The sequence below is a fragment of the Dunckerocampus dactyliophorus genome, chromosome 5, assembly GCF_027744805.1.
Source record: "Dunckerocampus dactyliophorus isolate RoL2022-P2 chromosome 5, RoL_Ddac_1.1, whole genome shotgun sequence".
NCBI lineage: Eukaryota > Metazoa > Chordata > Actinopteri > Syngnathiformes > Syngnathidae > Dunckerocampus > Dunckerocampus dactyliophorus.
The window spans coordinates 25396326-25412500 of NC_072823.1; the positions used below are offsets into that span (position 1 = coordinate 25396326).

Genomic DNA, 16175 nt, shown 5'->3' on the forward strand with positions numbered 1-16175 from the left:
ATGAGGGAACACCGCCCCTCAGTGTGTCCACACCAATGAGCAGAGGATACGCCCCTCATTGCGGCCAAACCAATGATCAGCCGAGTCTCAGCTCAGGACGACTACTTTCTAATAGTGTGTGTGTGGCCAAATGAAAGAAGACGAGAGGCGTGTGATTAGTGTTATGGTTTTATTGTGACTAAAGAGGCGTGTGCACGCCATGCTGGTCGAAAAAGTTCTCACTTTATTGCATTAAACACAACGGGGTTCGCTTGTGTTTTTGGACGACTGTCAATGACTGAGAATAGGAACTAATCTTCATGCTAACGATGTTCTTGAAGGTAATGAGAGTGAAAGCGCATCTGCCCACAATCACACTGGAAGTAGCTGAAATGAATTCCACCCCAAATGTGTATGTAAATCTTAGAGACCGCGTCTTATTGGTCACGAAAGAAGACCCTGTTACCATGGCAACAAAACACGTCAATCATAATAACATTCAGCAGTGTTTGGACTCTCGCGCTTCCTCCTCATCACATTAACCTGACATTCTTGTGTCAATACACACAAACCATAACAAAATGCTAGAACATATTTTTTGTTGCTATAGTCTTGAATTTGTATATTTTTATGTGAACAAAATGCCTCCTAGCAATCTGATACTTGGTGCCACTTAATGTTTCTTTATTGACACTATATTTGACTCATATTTTACTATGGAACGTTGTGCTAATGTCAATGTCAAGTTGAAGCTAACTGAAGCGTGGTTATGCCATGAGAAACAAGACAATCCAACGACAACACTGCTGCCCCCTGTTGTTACACTAGAATAGTGCACGTGTAATCTTGCCTTTTCTGCGCTCTAAATCGTACTATGGGTTCAAAACATGTTGGGATTAAGAACAGAAAAGAGCACAAATTCAAGTGAGGAGCTGTAATGAGATGAAGATGAGGACAAGTGCCAATGGCGAAGATGAGTTGAGGACAGTTGAGCGCAAGGCTACGTGACATCTAGTAGAAAAAATACCACGTCCCGCAAATAAAACACGAGCCTGGGCAGCTAAGAAAATCTTATCAAAGTTTGAGCTCAGAAAATGCCACATTGGAAGTGAACCAGTGCTGGTGACAAAAACGTGACATCTTTCTTCCTCACCGCTACGCCGTCACCTTGTTGTCCTTCTGGAACAAAAACAAAAGCACATGAAACATTAAATACTAAACATGGTGACAATTTTCCTGTGGATCACATGCGGCACACATCACCCTGTACGCTGATAAATCGGCAAACTCCCGGCCAGCTTGGTTTCCACGGTATCCGGCCCTGAAGCCTCCCCCTTGTGGTGGAGCGAAGGAGCCACGGCTAGATGGACGACCGCGACCTCCACGAAAGCCTGAGGAGCCGCGACCACGATAGCCTCCACGACCCCGACTGTGACGCATGGAGATGCCAAACGTCTCTGCATTCATTCGCCTCTCCTCCGCCCATGTCTGCCGGCGCTCTCTGCAGGTGGCATGGAGAAGAAGGTGGCACTCATTAGAGGCACGTTTTAGAGGCACACGTGACCACAAAGACACCTACCTTGGGAACCCGCCACCTCCACACTTGTCGTTGGCTTTCCTGGTGGAGGAAAGGAATAGGCAAAGTGACAAGGCGCACAAAGACGGACACTCCTGATCAACATGAGTGTGTACGTACGTACCTGCTGTCATCACACGAGATGTTGTCAAAGAACGACTTGGACTTGTCGTAGTAGCAGTTCGGCCCAAGTGGGTCACCCTCATCTGCATTGCTTGTGTCATTGTGCGTCTCAACGCCAGAGTCTGCTTTCTCCTCACCGTTCACTGCCTGCTCAGACTTGTCATCTGCCATTGGACAAAGATCATCATCGCAATGATGTGCTGTTTTGGCATTTCAGCTTTAACTTGGACTTGTGACAACCTTTCAGCTTCAGCTTGCTGTGAAACTCGCGCTCAATTTCCTCCTTGTTGAATTGGGCATTCGCGCTCTCAAAGTCAAAGTCCTTCTCAAACTTGACGGTGCCGTCACGGCGCACGTTGAAGCGGCCCCTGCCGCGGTGCCCGCCCCCTCTGCCTCGCCGGTTAGCGTGTGCTGGTGGGGAAAAAAAAACAAAAAACTGAGGACAATGCATGTGGGGCCTTAAGCCTGTGTGAGTGGCTCTCAGTAGGCTCTCACCCCTCCTCGTGTCCACGGCGTCCTGCTGTTGACTCCTTCCTGAGCTTTGAGCTGAAGTGGGAGGAGCTGTGCGAGTCTGGGCTGGGCTCCGGCGACCCAGGCTTGGGATAGTAGCTACAGTGGCTGTGATGGTGCTCTGAGATTTCATCACCTGCTCCACACTTGGCGGGCTCTTCTTCAAAGGATCCGGAGGTGGGCTGCTGCGTCCTGGAAGGGAGAGCAGGATGTGGAGGTGATCTTCATGTTTCCACTGCCACAAATGTTTGTACTTACCAACACCAACGCCTCCAAACTGGGGGGAGACCAGGGTGCTGGTGTTGAACTGGTTATAGGAAGAAAGTGAGGCGCGGTTGAAGAGCCCGTAGGAAGTGGCAGATGGGAAGGCATTGGGAAGGGCAGCAGCCGTGGATGAGGAAGTGGAGCTTATAGAAGACTTATAGAGCAAGAGAGAGAGAGAGAGAGAGAGAGAGAGAGAGAGAGAGAGAGAGTGCTTATGATGATGACAATTTAAAGGGTCTTCTGACAGAACCAGAGTAGAACACCCACCTGGACAATGGCCGGGTCCTGGGGGAGGGAGCTTGTGGGCTTGGGGGGCTCGCACACTGTCAGGTCCTTGATGTCACTTCCTCGGAAGATGATGTACTCAAAGGTGTCATCACGAGGTGGGATGGGCCTGTCAGTGGGCCGGTCCTCGGTACCAAAGGAACGCACTGAGACAAGACAGTCATTTAGCTTTCCTGGCACACGTTTTATATCTTGTTTAAAAGAGTCTAGATAACGTCAAATGTATCGCCGCCATGTTTTCCTGTGAATAATGTGATCGCTCATATTCTACTACAGTCTACTAGTCACTAGACTAGTTTGTCAAGCACTATTTACAAATTAGCTAATTTAATTGTCAAAAAGAGTGGCCAAATGTTGAATGCCAAGCAAACATTCATGAGAACATTAGCTTTGTCACAACTACAAACTACATTTGGATGAACTCTTCACACGTGTGACATCATCATGACGCACAAAGTTATAAAGCTTGCCTGTGCGCAAACTTCAGCTTCCACTTTGATTAATGCAACTTCCTGCTAACTTACTTGCGGAGGCAAACTCGTTCAGTATCGACCGTGAGCGTATTGTGCGTTAAGAACATCCCAAATTAATGTGGGGTTCTTCCCACAGGAGTAAGCATGACAGCTTACAGGTACAGAAGGAAAACTGCGGCTTCTAATTTTAAAAAAGTGAATAGAACACTTACTATGAATAGTCATGAATTGTGGTACCATAGACATTATTGCAATTATGTGTCGATTATAATTTTAAAAAAAAGCTCGTTTATATAGCATTAGTCTACTAGCTAGCTGCTGTCATTAGTTACAACATTAGCCGCCTAGCTAGCTAGTTAGCTGCTACCTTTAGCTAAAGCCACCGTGGAGTTCTCGGTGTCGATGGTGTACAAGATCCCTTCGTAGCGGATCTCGGCCTTGGAGATGAGGCTGATTTTACTGCCGAGGTACGGCGTCCCGCCACTCATGGTGTTCTCCACAAGACGACGGTTGTGATGAGGAGAAAAATGGACGAGCACTCCGAACTGGTAGATGGGCAGAACTCACTCAAAGGCGACGTAATTCGTCCCTGGTTGAGCTACAATAACATGGCTACCTCATCCGCCATTGACAGGGAGCGAGGGGGCGGGGCGTTGCACGCGCAAGAGCTGATGGGAAATTGTAGTCTCTTGTGGGTACATAGATCTACAGTGGGTAGAAGAGGAAGTACAGCATGACGCTCTTCTTTTGTGACAGTCAAGCGGAGTAGTGTTTTAAAAGAGAAGCAATAAAGAGACAAATTTGACCATATTTGAGCTAATGCTAAAGCATACAAAAACACTTAACGGCTAACGTGCCCTTGGCACTAATCCACTTCACTCTCTTTAGGTAATTGAAAATAGTTCCATAAGGAATTATGTCACAAATTTGTGTTGCGATAGTTATGAATGAATAATGACTTGATTAAAAAAACGTATCAAATGATTCGATCTATACACATTATTTAAACGCAAATTATTTTTTTCTATTTCTATGGTCGAAACCAACGCTGATCCTCCGCGCATGCGTACATTCTAAAATACGATTTGCACAACGGTCCACCATCAAAGATGGCGGGAGCCTCCGACCCACTGGAGGACATGCTCTTCAATGAAGTGGACGAGAAGGCAGTCAGCGACTTAGTTGGCTCTTTGGAATCACAACTGGGGCAACCAAAGGCAACCGCCGCGTCTTATTCCGCCGGCAAACGAGACGGAGCTGCGGCCGCCGCGAGTCACTTCTCAGGGAAAGTGCGCGACCAAGAGCCGCAACAAGGACATCTACAGGCGGCTTTAAAGCTCCAATCTTCCGCCGGCGAGCTTCTCCCTTCTTCTACCTCCTCTGGCGGGAGCACGGCCCTGGTCAGTGGGGGGGGCAGTGTGCAAACATTCGGGCAGGCTCCTACGAGCTCCACCGTCCTCGCACCGGGGATCCAAACTTTGAGCACCCAGCCTGCCGCCGCTAGCTTCAATCGGGCTGCCGAACCCAGCAGGACTGCTTCTCCGGGCTTGCAAAGTTTGAACGGCAACGCAGCAGCTGTCAAGTTGCAGAACTCTACCGGCGTGGCCCCTCCGGCAACAGCGGGCGGCTCTCTTGTCATGGCTGCCAACTTCCACCCTGGATCCCAGTCAACGTCCCCCGCCACCCCCCTGCAGAGACTCCCCAGCCCCACTGTCAGCATCGCTCAAAATGGACTGGATCCTAAAGGCGGTCAGCTTGTGTCCCCCGGTGGCCCCTCACCATCTCCGGTGGTGAACCACAACAAGATTCTGGTGCCTGGTCAACCTGCAGCTGGGAACTCTGTAATCCTGACTGGCAATCCCCCGCCCGCCCTTGCCCAGTCGCCCGTGATGGCCCACTCGCCCGTCACCCAGCCCCAGAGCGTTGCTGGTCCGTCCACCGCTGCGGCCAAACTGGCCGTTAACGGGCTAGGCCAGGCCGGACTGCCCGTGGTGAGACCTGCAGGTGCCCCCGCGATAGCAGGTGCCCTCCAGCCGCAGAGACCCGGGCTGGTGCCTGGAACAACCCGACTGGCCACCCCTCAGCCCCCGTTGGCTGTCCGGCCTCAGCAGCAGGCCACCATCCAGCTACCTCCTGGGTTCACCATGCCTGCAGGTCAGCCAGAAACTCCTTCCTATTCACTTACTTTATTTTATTTTAAATGGACTTCACCATTTGTAAAAACAACTCCTGGAAAGCTTTTACAATACTTTGGTTTTGCAGAGGTTCTTTTCGTCAACAGTCAAATGACACTGCAGATTCTGAAGTTTGCCTTCCTAAACATTGGTCTGTGTGTATGTGTGTGTGATTGTCTGTGTCAGGTATGGTTCTGGTCCGGATTGAGACTGGTCAACTAGTCATGGTCCCACAGCAAGTTCTGGCCCAGGCGCAGGCCAAGACACAGCAGAGTCCCACAGTGACCAACATTGCTCAGAGGCCCGCTACTCCAACCGCAACCGCCGCCATCCGAGTCAGCACCACCCCTTCGGTGAGTTGTGGACTGGAGGACTTGACTTGCGCACACACGGGCAGTTAGTGTATGATGTTTTTTCGTGCAGACACCGGGTACACCTCAAAACATACGTCTGGCCACCCCCACTCAGACCAGACTTGTTCCGTCTCCTTCGTCCTCATCCACCTCGTCCTCCACCTCCTCCGCTGCACAGGTATGACTTGTTGATATTTTTAGACATGCTTGCGGTGGCCATGTTGACCTTGTAGTTTTGGGTCACCAGGCCATCACAGTCGGTCCTAGTGCTCCCGCCGTGTCAGTGATGATGACGCCGCCTCCGAAGGCCCCAACAGTCATAGCGGCAGAGGCGGCGCCCGTTGTCAAGTCGTCCACGCCTCCTGTGACTGCTGCCACGCCTGCTCAGAGTGCTACACCTACCACCAGGGTGACTGTGGTGTCCCAGGTGGGTCTATCCATCTTGGTCTTTGCTTGATGGTGGACTGCAGTTACCAATTTGTCACAATGTCAGCTCAGTTGTCATCATTATCCAAAGTCTAAAGACTTTTACTGCATCAACAGGAAATGCAAGAAAACGTGAAGAAATGCAAGAACTTCCTGGCTATGCTCATCAAGTTGGCATCCAACAACTCGCCCTCCCCTGACACGTCCAAGAATGTCAAAGCTCTGGTCCAGGATCTTCTTGTAAGTCGGGCACATTCTGGAACTCTTCTCATTGTGTGGGTGTCTCACTTTGTGGTTGTGATTGGTGGTGTTTGTTCAGGATGCAAAGATCGAGCCTGAGGAGTTCACCAGTCGTTTGCAGGCGGAGCTGAAGTCCTCACCGCAGCCCTACCTCATCCCCTTCCTCAAGGTAATGCCTAGTTTCCAATGCTCTTGTGGCTTTTCTGCACTGAAGTCATCAACTCCAATCCATCAATAATCCGTGCTTTAATTTTGAAATGTCTTCTGCCTCCAGAAAACACTTCCCGCTTTGCGACAGTCATTACTCAGCAGCCAGCAGTCTCTGACCACACCCGCTGCCTGTGTCCCGCCCCCTGTTGCCCCCATTGCCGGGACTACTGCCGCCATCCGGCCGCGGTTACCCGTCAGTCCCACTACCGGTGCCATCCGAATGAATGCCCCGCTCACTAGCACAACTCTGGTACCAACACCATGTTATGAACACTCCTTAGGAACTCTCCTTGCATCCTTGTTAATATTTCTCCTTAATCCTCTCCCACATGACTGAACGCAAGCCACACTGTCTATTTCTTGTTCTTCAGGTTGCGGGCCGAGCTGGCGTCCAGACGCTCCAGACTCGTCCGTCGTTGGTGGTAGGTCAGACAGTCAGACCTCAAGGTGAGTCCTGCCAGTCCTTCCTGCGGCAAGAACCAGAAACCCTTAGCGTGACATTTGGCTTCTCTGCAGGCACACTCATCCGAGGGCCCGCCGGCATCGTTGGCAAGAATGTTGTAAACTTGGCAGCGCAAGCCAATCAGAAGAAAGTGGGTGACCCGGGGGGCGGGACTTTCAGGTGAAATATTGTAAATATGAACCTCATTGGTCCGCTGTTTACTGTAGGGCTAAAAGAGCATGCATTCAGCCCACACCACTTCGTATGACCAGAATTAGTGGATCCTGGGTCACCACTGCAATGATATAACTCATTTTCACGCTAACATGTCTGCCAACCTTTGATCTCCGCAGGGATGATGACGACATCAATGACGTAGCATCGATGGCCGGCGTCAACCTCAGCGAGGAGAACGCTCGCATCCTTGCCACCAGCTCAGAGCTCGTCGGCACCAAAATCCGCTCGTGTAAGGACGAGTCCTTTCTGCCTGCCGGTCTTCTGCACCGCCGCATCCTGGACACAGGTAATGGGTCAAAGGTCACATGAGAGCTTAGGTCACTTATGTGGTGAACTCTTCTTGGAAGCTTCTGTCGTGCTTCCACAGCTAGGAAGCTGGGCGTGAGTGAGGTGCCACTGGAAGTGGTCAACTTGGTGTCGCATGCCACACAGTCCCGATTGCGCTCAGTTCTGGAGAAGGTCTCCATGGTCGCTCAGCACCGAGCAGAGGGGGCCAAGGTGAGAGCAGAACGTTTCCAGGTGGACTGTGTCTGTTAGACTTGTGTACTTCAACATCACGTTTTTGTTTTGTTTTTTGTCATCAGGACGAAGATCATCACGAACAGACGTCAGATGTTCGCTCTCAACTTCGTTTCTTCGAGCAATTGGAGCGCCTCGAGAAACAGAGGAAGGACGAGCAAGAGCGGGAAATTCTGCTGAAGGCTGCCAAGGTCCTGATCTGACTGACTGATCTTTCGTTTGCACCCGGAAACACCATTCAATCTTGTTAGCACTAAAGTGACAGTGTTTCGCTTGCAGAGTCGTGCCAGACAAGAAGATCCGGAGCAGGCTCGCCTGAAGCAGAAGGCCAAAGAGGTTTCTACTCGTGGTTCATCTACACAAAAGTTTTAAACAAGCAGCATGAATTAAAGATAGTTGATCAGTAGGTATTTGGTATCCACCCAGAACCTCATTTTTTTTCTCTGTAACAGATGCAGCAACAAGAGTTAGCTCAGATGCGGCAACGAGATGCCAACCTCACGGCGTTGGCTGCCATCGGACCTCGGAAGAAACGCAAGCTGGACTCGCCTGGCCGCACCGCCGCCAGCACAGAGGTAGTGCTCATCTGTGTTGTCAAAGAGGAAAGAATGCCCCCTGGTGGTGTGTATGAACGTACCAATGAGTTAATGTCCCATCCTATCAATTCAGGTGCCGTCAGGTGGAAGCCCTGCCTCATCCCGCCAGCAGCTACGTCAGCGCATCACCAGAGTCAACCTCAGGGACTTGATCGTGTGTCTGGAGCAGGATGGCAGCACGGCGCGCTCACTGACGCTTTACAAGGCACTGCTCAAGTGAGGCGTACTTCTCGGCCCCTCCACACCTGGGGCCCATGCTCGGTACAGACGGCGGCTCAGAAACTTCCCGCTCCACATGTCACGCCACCAAGAAAAGCGGCATGAGGCAGCGTGTGTCCACAACACTTTGGGATGTGACAACAAGGCAACGTGAGGTCGCCATGTGACCACACCTGATGAGGATTGCGACACATCTGTTAGCTTAACATCAAGCTAACATCAACTTTTTTCCTTTGAAGCTGCATAAACTACAACAGCTATGATTGTTGTCGTCGTGGACCCTGTGACGGCCACCTTGGGAACACTTCTACTAAACATGTTTTCGTAATACTAACATACAGTGGATCCGCTCAGAGACTGTGTTTACTGATGAACTCATTGATAATAATCATGAATGAATTCATATTTAGCATTCATATGCTAAGCTGAGACGCCATAGCGGTGACACTTGTATTGGGACGCAGACTTCCCGCCTGTTCATCAAGGATTCTTATCCAAGTTGAAGTGATTCTTAAAGTGGGTGTCAACACCCCATTCTGGAAGCTACCTGCCTGCTCTCCCCTCAATGATGCAACATGTCACAGTGCAAAGACTGTGACTTTTTCTTGTAGTGCAAAATGCAGTTTTTCTTCACTTTTTAAGACTTTTTGGAGGTTTTTAATGCTTTAAATGTTTGTTTTTGACGAGCGCACCAGTAGGTCGACATGAACTTTTACGATTATTTATATTTCCTACATTCTGTACTCAATCATGGAATTTTACACATGTTTGTACCTTTACTAAAATGAAATAAAGATATGTCAAAAGAGCACTGATGTCAAGTGATTAACATGATGAGGTTTCATCACTTTTTCTGGTGAAATGTAAAGTACATTCATATAAAATAAACTATTTTCATTTTCTTACCCAGCGTGCTTGGGTGGACTGTCTCTTTAAATCTTTGAAAAGGCCGGCGCGCGCCTACGCTTTGACGTCAGTCTTCCATGAGGCAAATATGGCGGCGGCGCTCGAAAGGAGCTTCATTGAAATCTGTGGATTTGAGAGGGAAACCGTTCAGAGGTTCCGAGAAGTCCACATTAAACCTGGTAAACTTTCACATCGGACTGCCATCTTATCGGAACTCTACAGTTTCTGAGTGTATTGTAGAACGTTGTCATGTCATGCTAACAGCAGCTAGCAGCGTTAGCATGCTAACTGACGTCAACGACGTGACTTTTCTATACTGAAAGTTTGGGTCTGTGTGCGTACTTGTGGTTTGTAAGGACATCGCCGTGCAGACAATTAACGTAGATGTAAGGAACAAAGTAGTGTAGTAGATGTGTAATCATCTTAACTTGTTTGTTGTCTGTGCAGCGTCAACACCTGCTCCTGGAGCTCTCAAGTTTCCAGACACAGCTGGAGCTTTTCACTATGACGACGGAGGGAAAGCACACTCGGTCACCAGCAACAGATTCATCTCTTGGTGAGGACACTTCTGCTACTCAAAATCATCAGTTTTCCTACTTTCATGAAGAACAGGTTTGTTTGGCCTTTCCTTGTAGGTCCACATCAGGAGACACTGTGCAGCTGCTGGAACAGTCTCTGGACACCAACCTGCTTAACGGCGCCATCAGGCTGCGCTTCACTCACTGCAGTGTGGTGCCGGGGGGCGTGACCATCCTGGAGACCCTCAACAATGTTATCATTCTCATTGCCACCAATCGGAGTGTTCACCGAATGCTCCTGCCCCATCCGAAGCGCATGTATCGCAGTGTGAGTAATGCCCCGCATACGCACCCTCAAGCTAAGTAGTACTAGAGGAGTCTATGAGGTCTTTGTAGATGTTGGCTAAAGTGACATTGTGTAACATGTTCAGGAGCTGGTGACGGAGCTTCACATGCAGTCCATCTTCACCGACGTCGCCAAGCTGAACCTGCAGGATGCTTGTCACAGCGCCTCCATCCCCAGCACGCTGACCCCAACTGGCAGCGTTGGCGCTGCCACAGCATGGCTCACACAGCAGGGAGATGCTAACTATGCTTTAGCGTCACCCACTGGCGGCATCATGGTTGTCACGCTTCCTGCTAATGGTGTGCAAGGTAGGTTGCGGTGAAGGCGATACAGGAACGCGCATCACGGTCAAAGTGTGACAATGTGTTTTACGGGTACAGGTGGTGTGACCACGGTGGAGCTGAAGAGGAGTTCCATGAAGCAGCGCTTGTCCGTCTGGATGCCGAGCGCCATCCGGGGTGAGCACACTCCGGACGACTTGGTGGTCAGTCTGGCGGTCAGAGAGCTGGAAGACGACTCCATCATTTTCTCACTCTGTCAGGATCACAAGCTGCGCATTTGGTCTGTCAGGGTGAGCGGCTTCATTTGCAGCGTCAGCCAATCTGGGTGCCAGACCCCCAGAGGATTTACAGTCTGGAATATTCAAATAATGTTTTATGGCATGGGCATGTCTTCAGGATCAGGCGTGCCTGCTGGAGGCGGACATGTTGGACTACATGCCGGCCTGTAAGGGGGTCAAGCGACTGGCTGGTGTGGGCCACCGGTTGCGGTTGACCTCGTGCGCCACTTCTGGCCTGTGCCTGGCTGTCTACCTTGCAGCGCCCCACAGAGGGCAGTTCATCATACTGCAAGTTCTCGCCACGGACAACAACCGCTGCAGCCTGGATCACATATCCTCGCTCTTCTCCACTCAGGTGCTCCACCACAGCGATCATCTGTTAGTTCTGTTGGGCAATCCAATAGAAAGTAAACCTTGGTATGCCTAAGAGTAGTCAGTGTACAGCAGGATACATTTGATATCCACTGAAAAAAGGAATTGCACAACCATTATGGTCTAAATAGCTGGCAACACAAGTGAATAGCATGATAATTGCCTTGCCTCAAATTGAGAAGGATGGTGGTTGAGTCATGGTCTGGGGCTGCAGCAGAGCTGCGGTGCATTGAGGAAAAGCTGTAAATTGTACATTGTGACACTGTGAAGCAGAAACTGGGCTGCATATAAAAGTATGGCAAGTATGTCTCCTCCAGACCTGAACCCAATAGTGTGGCATCCTCAAGTGGAAGCTGTATGTGTTGAGTCATTTTCAGTGGACAATAAATCGATAAAAGCTGCACACTGAATATTCTTAGTTATATATCTACAGTAGTGTCCCTAGAGGACAAGACAAAGATATCATAAAATGCTTGCTGAAATGTGAGGGATACATTCTTGTGAGACACTGTATGACATATTTTGCCACATCATGCCGCACATTTATTAGTTGCAATGAAACATCCAATATTTGTCCACAGGAGACGTTGGTGGACTTCACTCTGACCTCTACTGACATTTGGGCTGTGTGGCTGGACGACTCCAACAGCAGCGTCATCAGATACATCAACTATGAACAGTAAGTCCCCAAAGTCTGCTTGAAAACTTTACACGCCAATCTCCTCCCTCGTCTACAGATGCATCCTGAAACTCTGTACCATAATGGCACTGTACCATAATGCTTACCATAATTGGCATAGTTATTGCCAAGTCAACAGTCATTACGGTGTTAACCTATTTTTATTTTTTTTTTACATTTTTTTGCACATTCCCCGTGTTCTGCTTCTGGTTTTGCTCTGATAATTATGACAGTTTGTTGTGAATATTAATTCATATTGGTGAATTTATCTACTTATATGAATTATATTATTACTATTGTGAAAAGTAAGGTATTGTTTTTGGACAAAATTCCACTGCTTTTTAAATTTTTTTTTTTTTTTTAAAGTACCGGTTCGGGCACCATTTAATCACAGACACTGGTTCAAGTACCGATTTGGTACTGGTATCGGATAATACTGTATGTAAATGATACCCATACCTGTCTTATAACCTCCTTTACTACTTCCAACATCCTCGTCGTCCTCATCTATAACCTTCTTATCATGACAGTGTTAAATTGAAAGAATGACCTGAGTTCTGATGTTTTTTCAGTAACACAGCAGGCCAGTGGAATCAGGTGTTTGTTCAACCTCCTCCAGAAGATGAAGTCCATGTTGGAGTGGACCAGGATCCCAGGGTAAGTCCACAGTCAGTCCACTTCTTTTAGCATTTCACTTCCATGAAATGCTGCTCAGGTCTTACTTGGCCATTGAGATAGAAATGTGATCATGATTGACAGGAGACCTACTTAGACATGCTCTTCTCGCCTCTTGGCTTCACGGCGGCGGCCATCGTCAAAGCTCTACAGGTGAGTGCACACACACGCGTTGTTGTTCCGAAGGGTCACCACATGATGGTCACGTGTTTGTCTTCAATCAGATCTTCCGGCGAGGCTCAGACGCCATCGCTGACATGTCATGGGAAGGTCTGAAGAAGGAGGTGACGCTGGCCGTGGAGAGTGAGGTGATGATTCTGGCTCGGGTGGGACAGGTTTCCCCTAAACTTCAGAAGAACAGCAATGACTCTGTGCGTCTGTCTTTCAGCTACAGAGCAGCGTCACAGAGTTTGAGTTTTCCCATGAGGAATATCGACAGCTCCAGGTGGAATTCTGGTCCAAGTTGTACGCCTGCTGCCTACAGTACCAGGAGGTTCTGTCCACGCCGCTGGCTCTGAGTGTCAGTCCACACAGTCACATGGTGTGCCTGCTGAAGAAGGTAAATCCTGAAGAGGTGTTGAGCTGAGGCTGTCAAGAGCTGATGACAAGGAAGACGTTGTCGTTTCAGGGATTTGTTTCCTTCTTGCTGCCATGTTCTGCTGTTGACCACCTCTACCTGTCTTCAGACGACTACTTCCTCTCCGACGATGACACGCTCTTGACTGAAGGTAAATGCCTCACTTTTGGATGTGTGTGTGTGGTCTTCACGTGTCCGCCGTGTCCTCCAGAGGCTGACGTGGGGCGAGATGTTGTGACGCTAGTGGCGTGTCTGCGGCTGCTGAGCGACGCCGTGTCAGCAGATATGGCATACGAGATGGAGAAGGCTCTGGAACATGCCAAGTCACCTGAGAGAACGGCCGAGCTCATCCTGGAAAACCTGTTGGCTCATGACAAGTCAGCACACACACACTCGCATATACACACGCGCTTGGTGTGATGTTGAGCTCTGTTTTGTCATCTTGTTGTGTGCAGTCAAAATGTGATGGAAGACATTCAGAACAAACTGCAGGACATCCGCAGCCCCATGGCTGCCATGTTGGTTCTGCTGAGGGAGCTGGACTTCGAGACTGATCTTGAGTTTGGAGAAGTTCCACTCTTGCCAGGTAACACCTTGACTTGATTTATTGATAAGAAACATGGCAGATACACACTTCTTATCCATCAGTGGTTATTACAGCTGACGCTTGCAGAACATGCTGGATGTCTTGCAGGTCAGACCATGAGCGTGCGCCTCAGCCTGTCTCAGCTCTATGCCAGCACCACCGCCGTCTCGCTTGTTTGCCAGGCCCTCAGTCACATGACCATGACGCGGGCGCGCCTGTGCCGTGACTTTCTCCTCCTCCTCAAACTCTGCCTGCGCCTTGGAGACCACGTACGTACACATGCACACCTTCAGGTGGCACTAAGCAGCAGTTAACACTCGGTCTACCAGAATTCTGCAACTACTAGAATGACCATAGCAGTCATTTTGACTCTTTGTATATAATTTGGATTATCATTAAAAAGATCTAAAAATAAATTGGTGGAATAGGTAAAAAACACATCAGGACACTAAATGAAAACTATAGTGATTGAGTGTTTGATTGAATTGACACAACATAACTTCTCTCCAATTACACATACAAACTCGAACTGCAACCATTTTCTCTGAAGCAAGGCTAAAGCCTCCATAGCTGTCACCTTCTTTCTACTTGTCATTTTTTCAGGGTCCTATGGGTACATAGGTTTTTTTTTAACCAAGTTATGACATTGCAAATTTTGAAAACAGTCAAAATGACTGCCTTGGGAGTTCAAGTGTTAAGTCTTTTGTGTGTGTGTGTGTGTGTGTGTCAGGTGCTAGCAGGCGGAGGTGCTCAAATCCTTCAGATCCAACAGGAAGTGATCCCACGTGCGTCCCACCTCCTGTCCTCGTACTTCCTGCTCAAGCACGTCAGTCAAAGTTTAAGTTGTCCTGTCGCCGATGACACCATGTGAGTCCTCTCGCCTCTTTAGACCGGCTCTGCTTGCAAGTTCTGGTTGTGATCTTTTGATGTCCCGTTTCTCTCCTCCAGAGACGCTAACATGCAGCACTTGACTGCCTTGGACCTGTCTGATTCGCCGTGTCTGGCCTCCAAGTCGACAGGTCAGAAATGTTTGTCCATGCATGATTCCACATCTCCTGACGTGTGTTTTGTGCTTTGCAGCACTCAGTCCTCAGACGCTAGTGGAGCTCTTCTACCAGACAGCCGCCCGCAAGATGATTCTCTCCCAGATCTTCGCCCAGAGCCACGACCCATCAACAAGCGGCCCGGTCCTTATCTGGACCGACATGATCTCAAACGTGGTGCAGAGGCTGGCTCAGCTGCTGTATCCTCACTCGTGACAAATATGCCAGCAGAGCGCGCTACAGCACTGGCTACACTATTCTTATCATTATCCAATGTTTTCTTAACTGGTATGTACCAGCTGGCCCAGTAATCCCAGTTTCCACTTCCCAGAATGCCTAATGGCCAACTGTCAGTACACGCAGCTGCAGGTGAGTCCAGGCTTCAGCGCCACCTGAAGACTGACGATGTCACAGCTCACACAGTCAGAACTTTTTTAAAACCAGGTACTTTCTTCTGCACAGGATTACGTGCGTCTGATTGGTCCTTGGTGTCAGGTGAACATTGGATCCTGTCGCTTCATGTTAGCTCAATGCTACTTGGCTAACGGCGAGTGTCACAAGGTGAGAGCACGCGCTGTTGCCACCTCCTCCACCTCTTGCTCCTCTAAGGCCTTTTGACTTCTCATGCCACCTTCAGTCAACCTCCTTCCTCTTCCCTCTGTCAGGCCTTGCAGTGTTTCCACGAGGCCGCCACTGAGGTGGAGAAGGAGGAGTTTCTCATCAAGCTGACGGGCGGTGAGGGCGACGAAGCCTCTTGCACACCCAGACTGCACTACTACAACAAGGTGCGCTTAAGTCCTGAGCTAATGCTATTTGCTAACAGACTGCACTAATACTACAAGGTGCGCTTAACTCCTTGACTAATTCTGGGCTAATGCTAACAGACTGCTTTATGTATGTGTGTGCGCGTGTGTGTGTGTGTAGGTACTTTGTCTGCTGGAGGACGTGGGTCTACCGGAGCTGGTGATCCAGTTGGCGACGTTGGCGCTAGCCGAGGCCGTCAATGATGTCAGCAGTCAGGTGATGAAAGTCACACAGCACCCTCGGGTGGCCCGTACTGTAGTGGTCCAGATGACTTTTTCTACTCCACACCTTGGGGATCAGCGGAACAAGTAGACTTGTTGTTGACACATAGTGCTTCCTCTGTAGGCCGCCTTGTGGACCCGGATATTCAAACACCATTTGGACCTGGGACACAACAGTGAAGCTTACGAGGCATTGATCCAGAACCCAGACTCCAGCATGTGTGTACAAACACACGCACACACACACACTTCAGTGTGTAGTT

The 16175-nt window shown here is 49.4% G+C and overlaps 3 protein-coding genes across 7 annotated transcripts in view; 2 read left to right on the plus strand and 1 right to left on the minus strand.

Annotated features, from left to right (window-relative positions):
- Window positions 1-150: 150 nt before the first annotated feature.
- Window positions 151-3878, minus strand: lsm14aa (LSM14A mRNA processing body assembly factor a). 4 transcript variants are annotated; one of them, XM_054775343.1, is made up of 9 exons: window positions 3578-3873; window positions 2720-2883; window positions 2447-2606; window positions 2174-2380; window positions 1919-2089; window positions 1680-1842; window positions 1559-1597; window positions 1243-1480; window positions 151-1158 (listed from the first exon to the last, which is right to left on the minus strand). In XM_054775343.1, exons 1-9 carry the CDS (start codon window positions 3696-3698, stop codon window positions 1135-1137), a joined length of 1287 nt encoding a protein of 428 aa, XP_054631318.1. In that variant the 5' UTR covers window positions 3699-3873; the 3' UTR covers window positions 151-1134. The 4 variants fall into 4 exon arrangements, with proteins under 4 accessions (XP_054631318.1, XP_054631317.1, XP_054631316.1 ...); XM_054775342.1 differs by having other exon boundaries at window positions 1919-2380; window positions 3578-3876; XM_054775341.1 differs by having other exon boundaries at window positions 151-1155; window positions 1919-2606; window positions 3578-3878.
- LOC129180932 (transcription initiation factor TFIID subunit 4-like) lies at window positions 3745-9460 on the plus strand. The gene is made up of 15 exons (XM_054775334.1): window positions 3745-5364; window positions 5571-5737; window positions 5808-5915; window positions 5985-6164; window positions 6281-6403; window positions 6483-6572; window positions 6678-6863; window positions 6985-7060; window positions 7130-7235; window positions 7409-7578; window positions 7660-7790; window positions 7877-8002; window positions 8091-8147; window positions 8264-8386; window positions 8481-9460. The coding sequence occupies exons 1-15, from the start codon at window positions 4320-4322 to the stop codon at window positions 8625-8627; spliced, it is 2835 nt and encodes a 944-aa protein (XP_054631309.1). The 5' UTR covers window positions 3745-4319; the 3' UTR covers window positions 8628-9460.
- Window positions 9461-9571: 111 nt separating this feature from the next.
- nup160 (nucleoporin 160) overlaps window positions 9572-16175 on the plus strand; it is a 9819-nt gene continuing 3215 nt past the window's right edge. The window contains exons 1-23 of one of the 2 annotated variants that reach the window (XM_054775332.1): window positions 9572-9711; window positions 9980-10088; window positions 10168-10378; window positions 10482-10704; window positions 10777-10967; window positions 11074-11310; window positions 11909-12006; window positions 12579-12663; window positions 12766-12834; window positions 12906-12989; window positions 13070-13240; window positions 13310-13409; window positions 13470-13635; window positions 13714-13844; window positions 13932-14113; window positions 14575-14711; window positions 14793-14863; window positions 14925-15087; window positions 15187-15256; window positions 15350-15448; window positions 15553-15672; window positions 15812-15907; window positions 16037-16131. In XM_054775332.1, coding sequence (XP_054631307.1) covers window positions 9621-9711; window positions 9980-10088; window positions 10168-10378; window positions 10482-10704; window positions 10777-10967; window positions 11074-11310; window positions 11909-12006; window positions 12579-12663; window positions 12766-12834; window positions 12906-12989; window positions 13070-13240; window positions 13310-13409; window positions 13470-13635; window positions 13714-13844; window positions 13932-14113; window positions 14575-14711; window positions 14793-14863; window positions 14925-15087; window positions 15187-15256; window positions 15350-15448; window positions 15553-15672; window positions 15812-15907; window positions 16037-16131 — 2999 coding nt within the window. In that variant the 5' untranslated portion in view covers window positions 9572-9620. The remainder of the gene's footprint in view (window positions 9712-9979; window positions 10089-10167; window positions 10379-10481; window positions 10705-10776; window positions 10968-11073; window positions 11311-11908; window positions 12007-12578; window positions 12664-12765; window positions 12835-12905; window positions 12990-13069; window positions 13241-13309; window positions 13410-13469; window positions 13636-13713; window positions 13845-13931; window positions 14114-14574; window positions 14712-14792; window positions 14864-14924; window positions 15088-15186; window positions 15257-15349; window positions 15449-15552; window positions 15673-15811; window positions 15908-16036; window positions 16132-16175) is intronic. The other variant, XM_054775333.1, reaches the window with a different exon arrangement.

Excerpts from the sequence above, each read along its gene's own strand:
- lsm14aa (XM_054775340.1), bottom strand. The coding sequence starts at position 3,698 with ATGAGTGGCGGGACGCCGTACCTCGGCAGTAAAATCAGCCTCATCTCC. Across the intron at positions 2,884-3,577 it reads CACGGTGGCTTTAGCTAAAG|TGCGTTCCTTTGGTACCGAG; the intron begins GTAGCAGCTAAC and ends GTCTTGTCTCAG. Across the intron at positions 1,481-1,558 it reads GGAGGTGGCGGGTTCCCAAG|AGAGCGCCGGCAGACATGGG; the intron begins GTAGGTGTCTTT and ends TGCCACCTGCAG.
- LOC129180932 (XM_054775334.1), top strand. The coding sequence starts at position 4,320 with ATGGCGGGAGCCTCCGACCCACTGGAGGACATGCTCTTCAATGAAGTG. Across the intron at positions 5,916-5,984 it reads CCACCTCCTCCGCTGCACAG|GCCATCACAGTCGGTCCTAG; the intron begins GTATGACTTGTT and ends TTGGGTCACCAG. Across the intron at positions 6,165-6,280 it reads GGGTGACTGTGGTGTCCCAG|GAAATGCAAGAAAACGTGAA; the intron begins GTGGGTCTATCC and ends CTGCATCAACAG.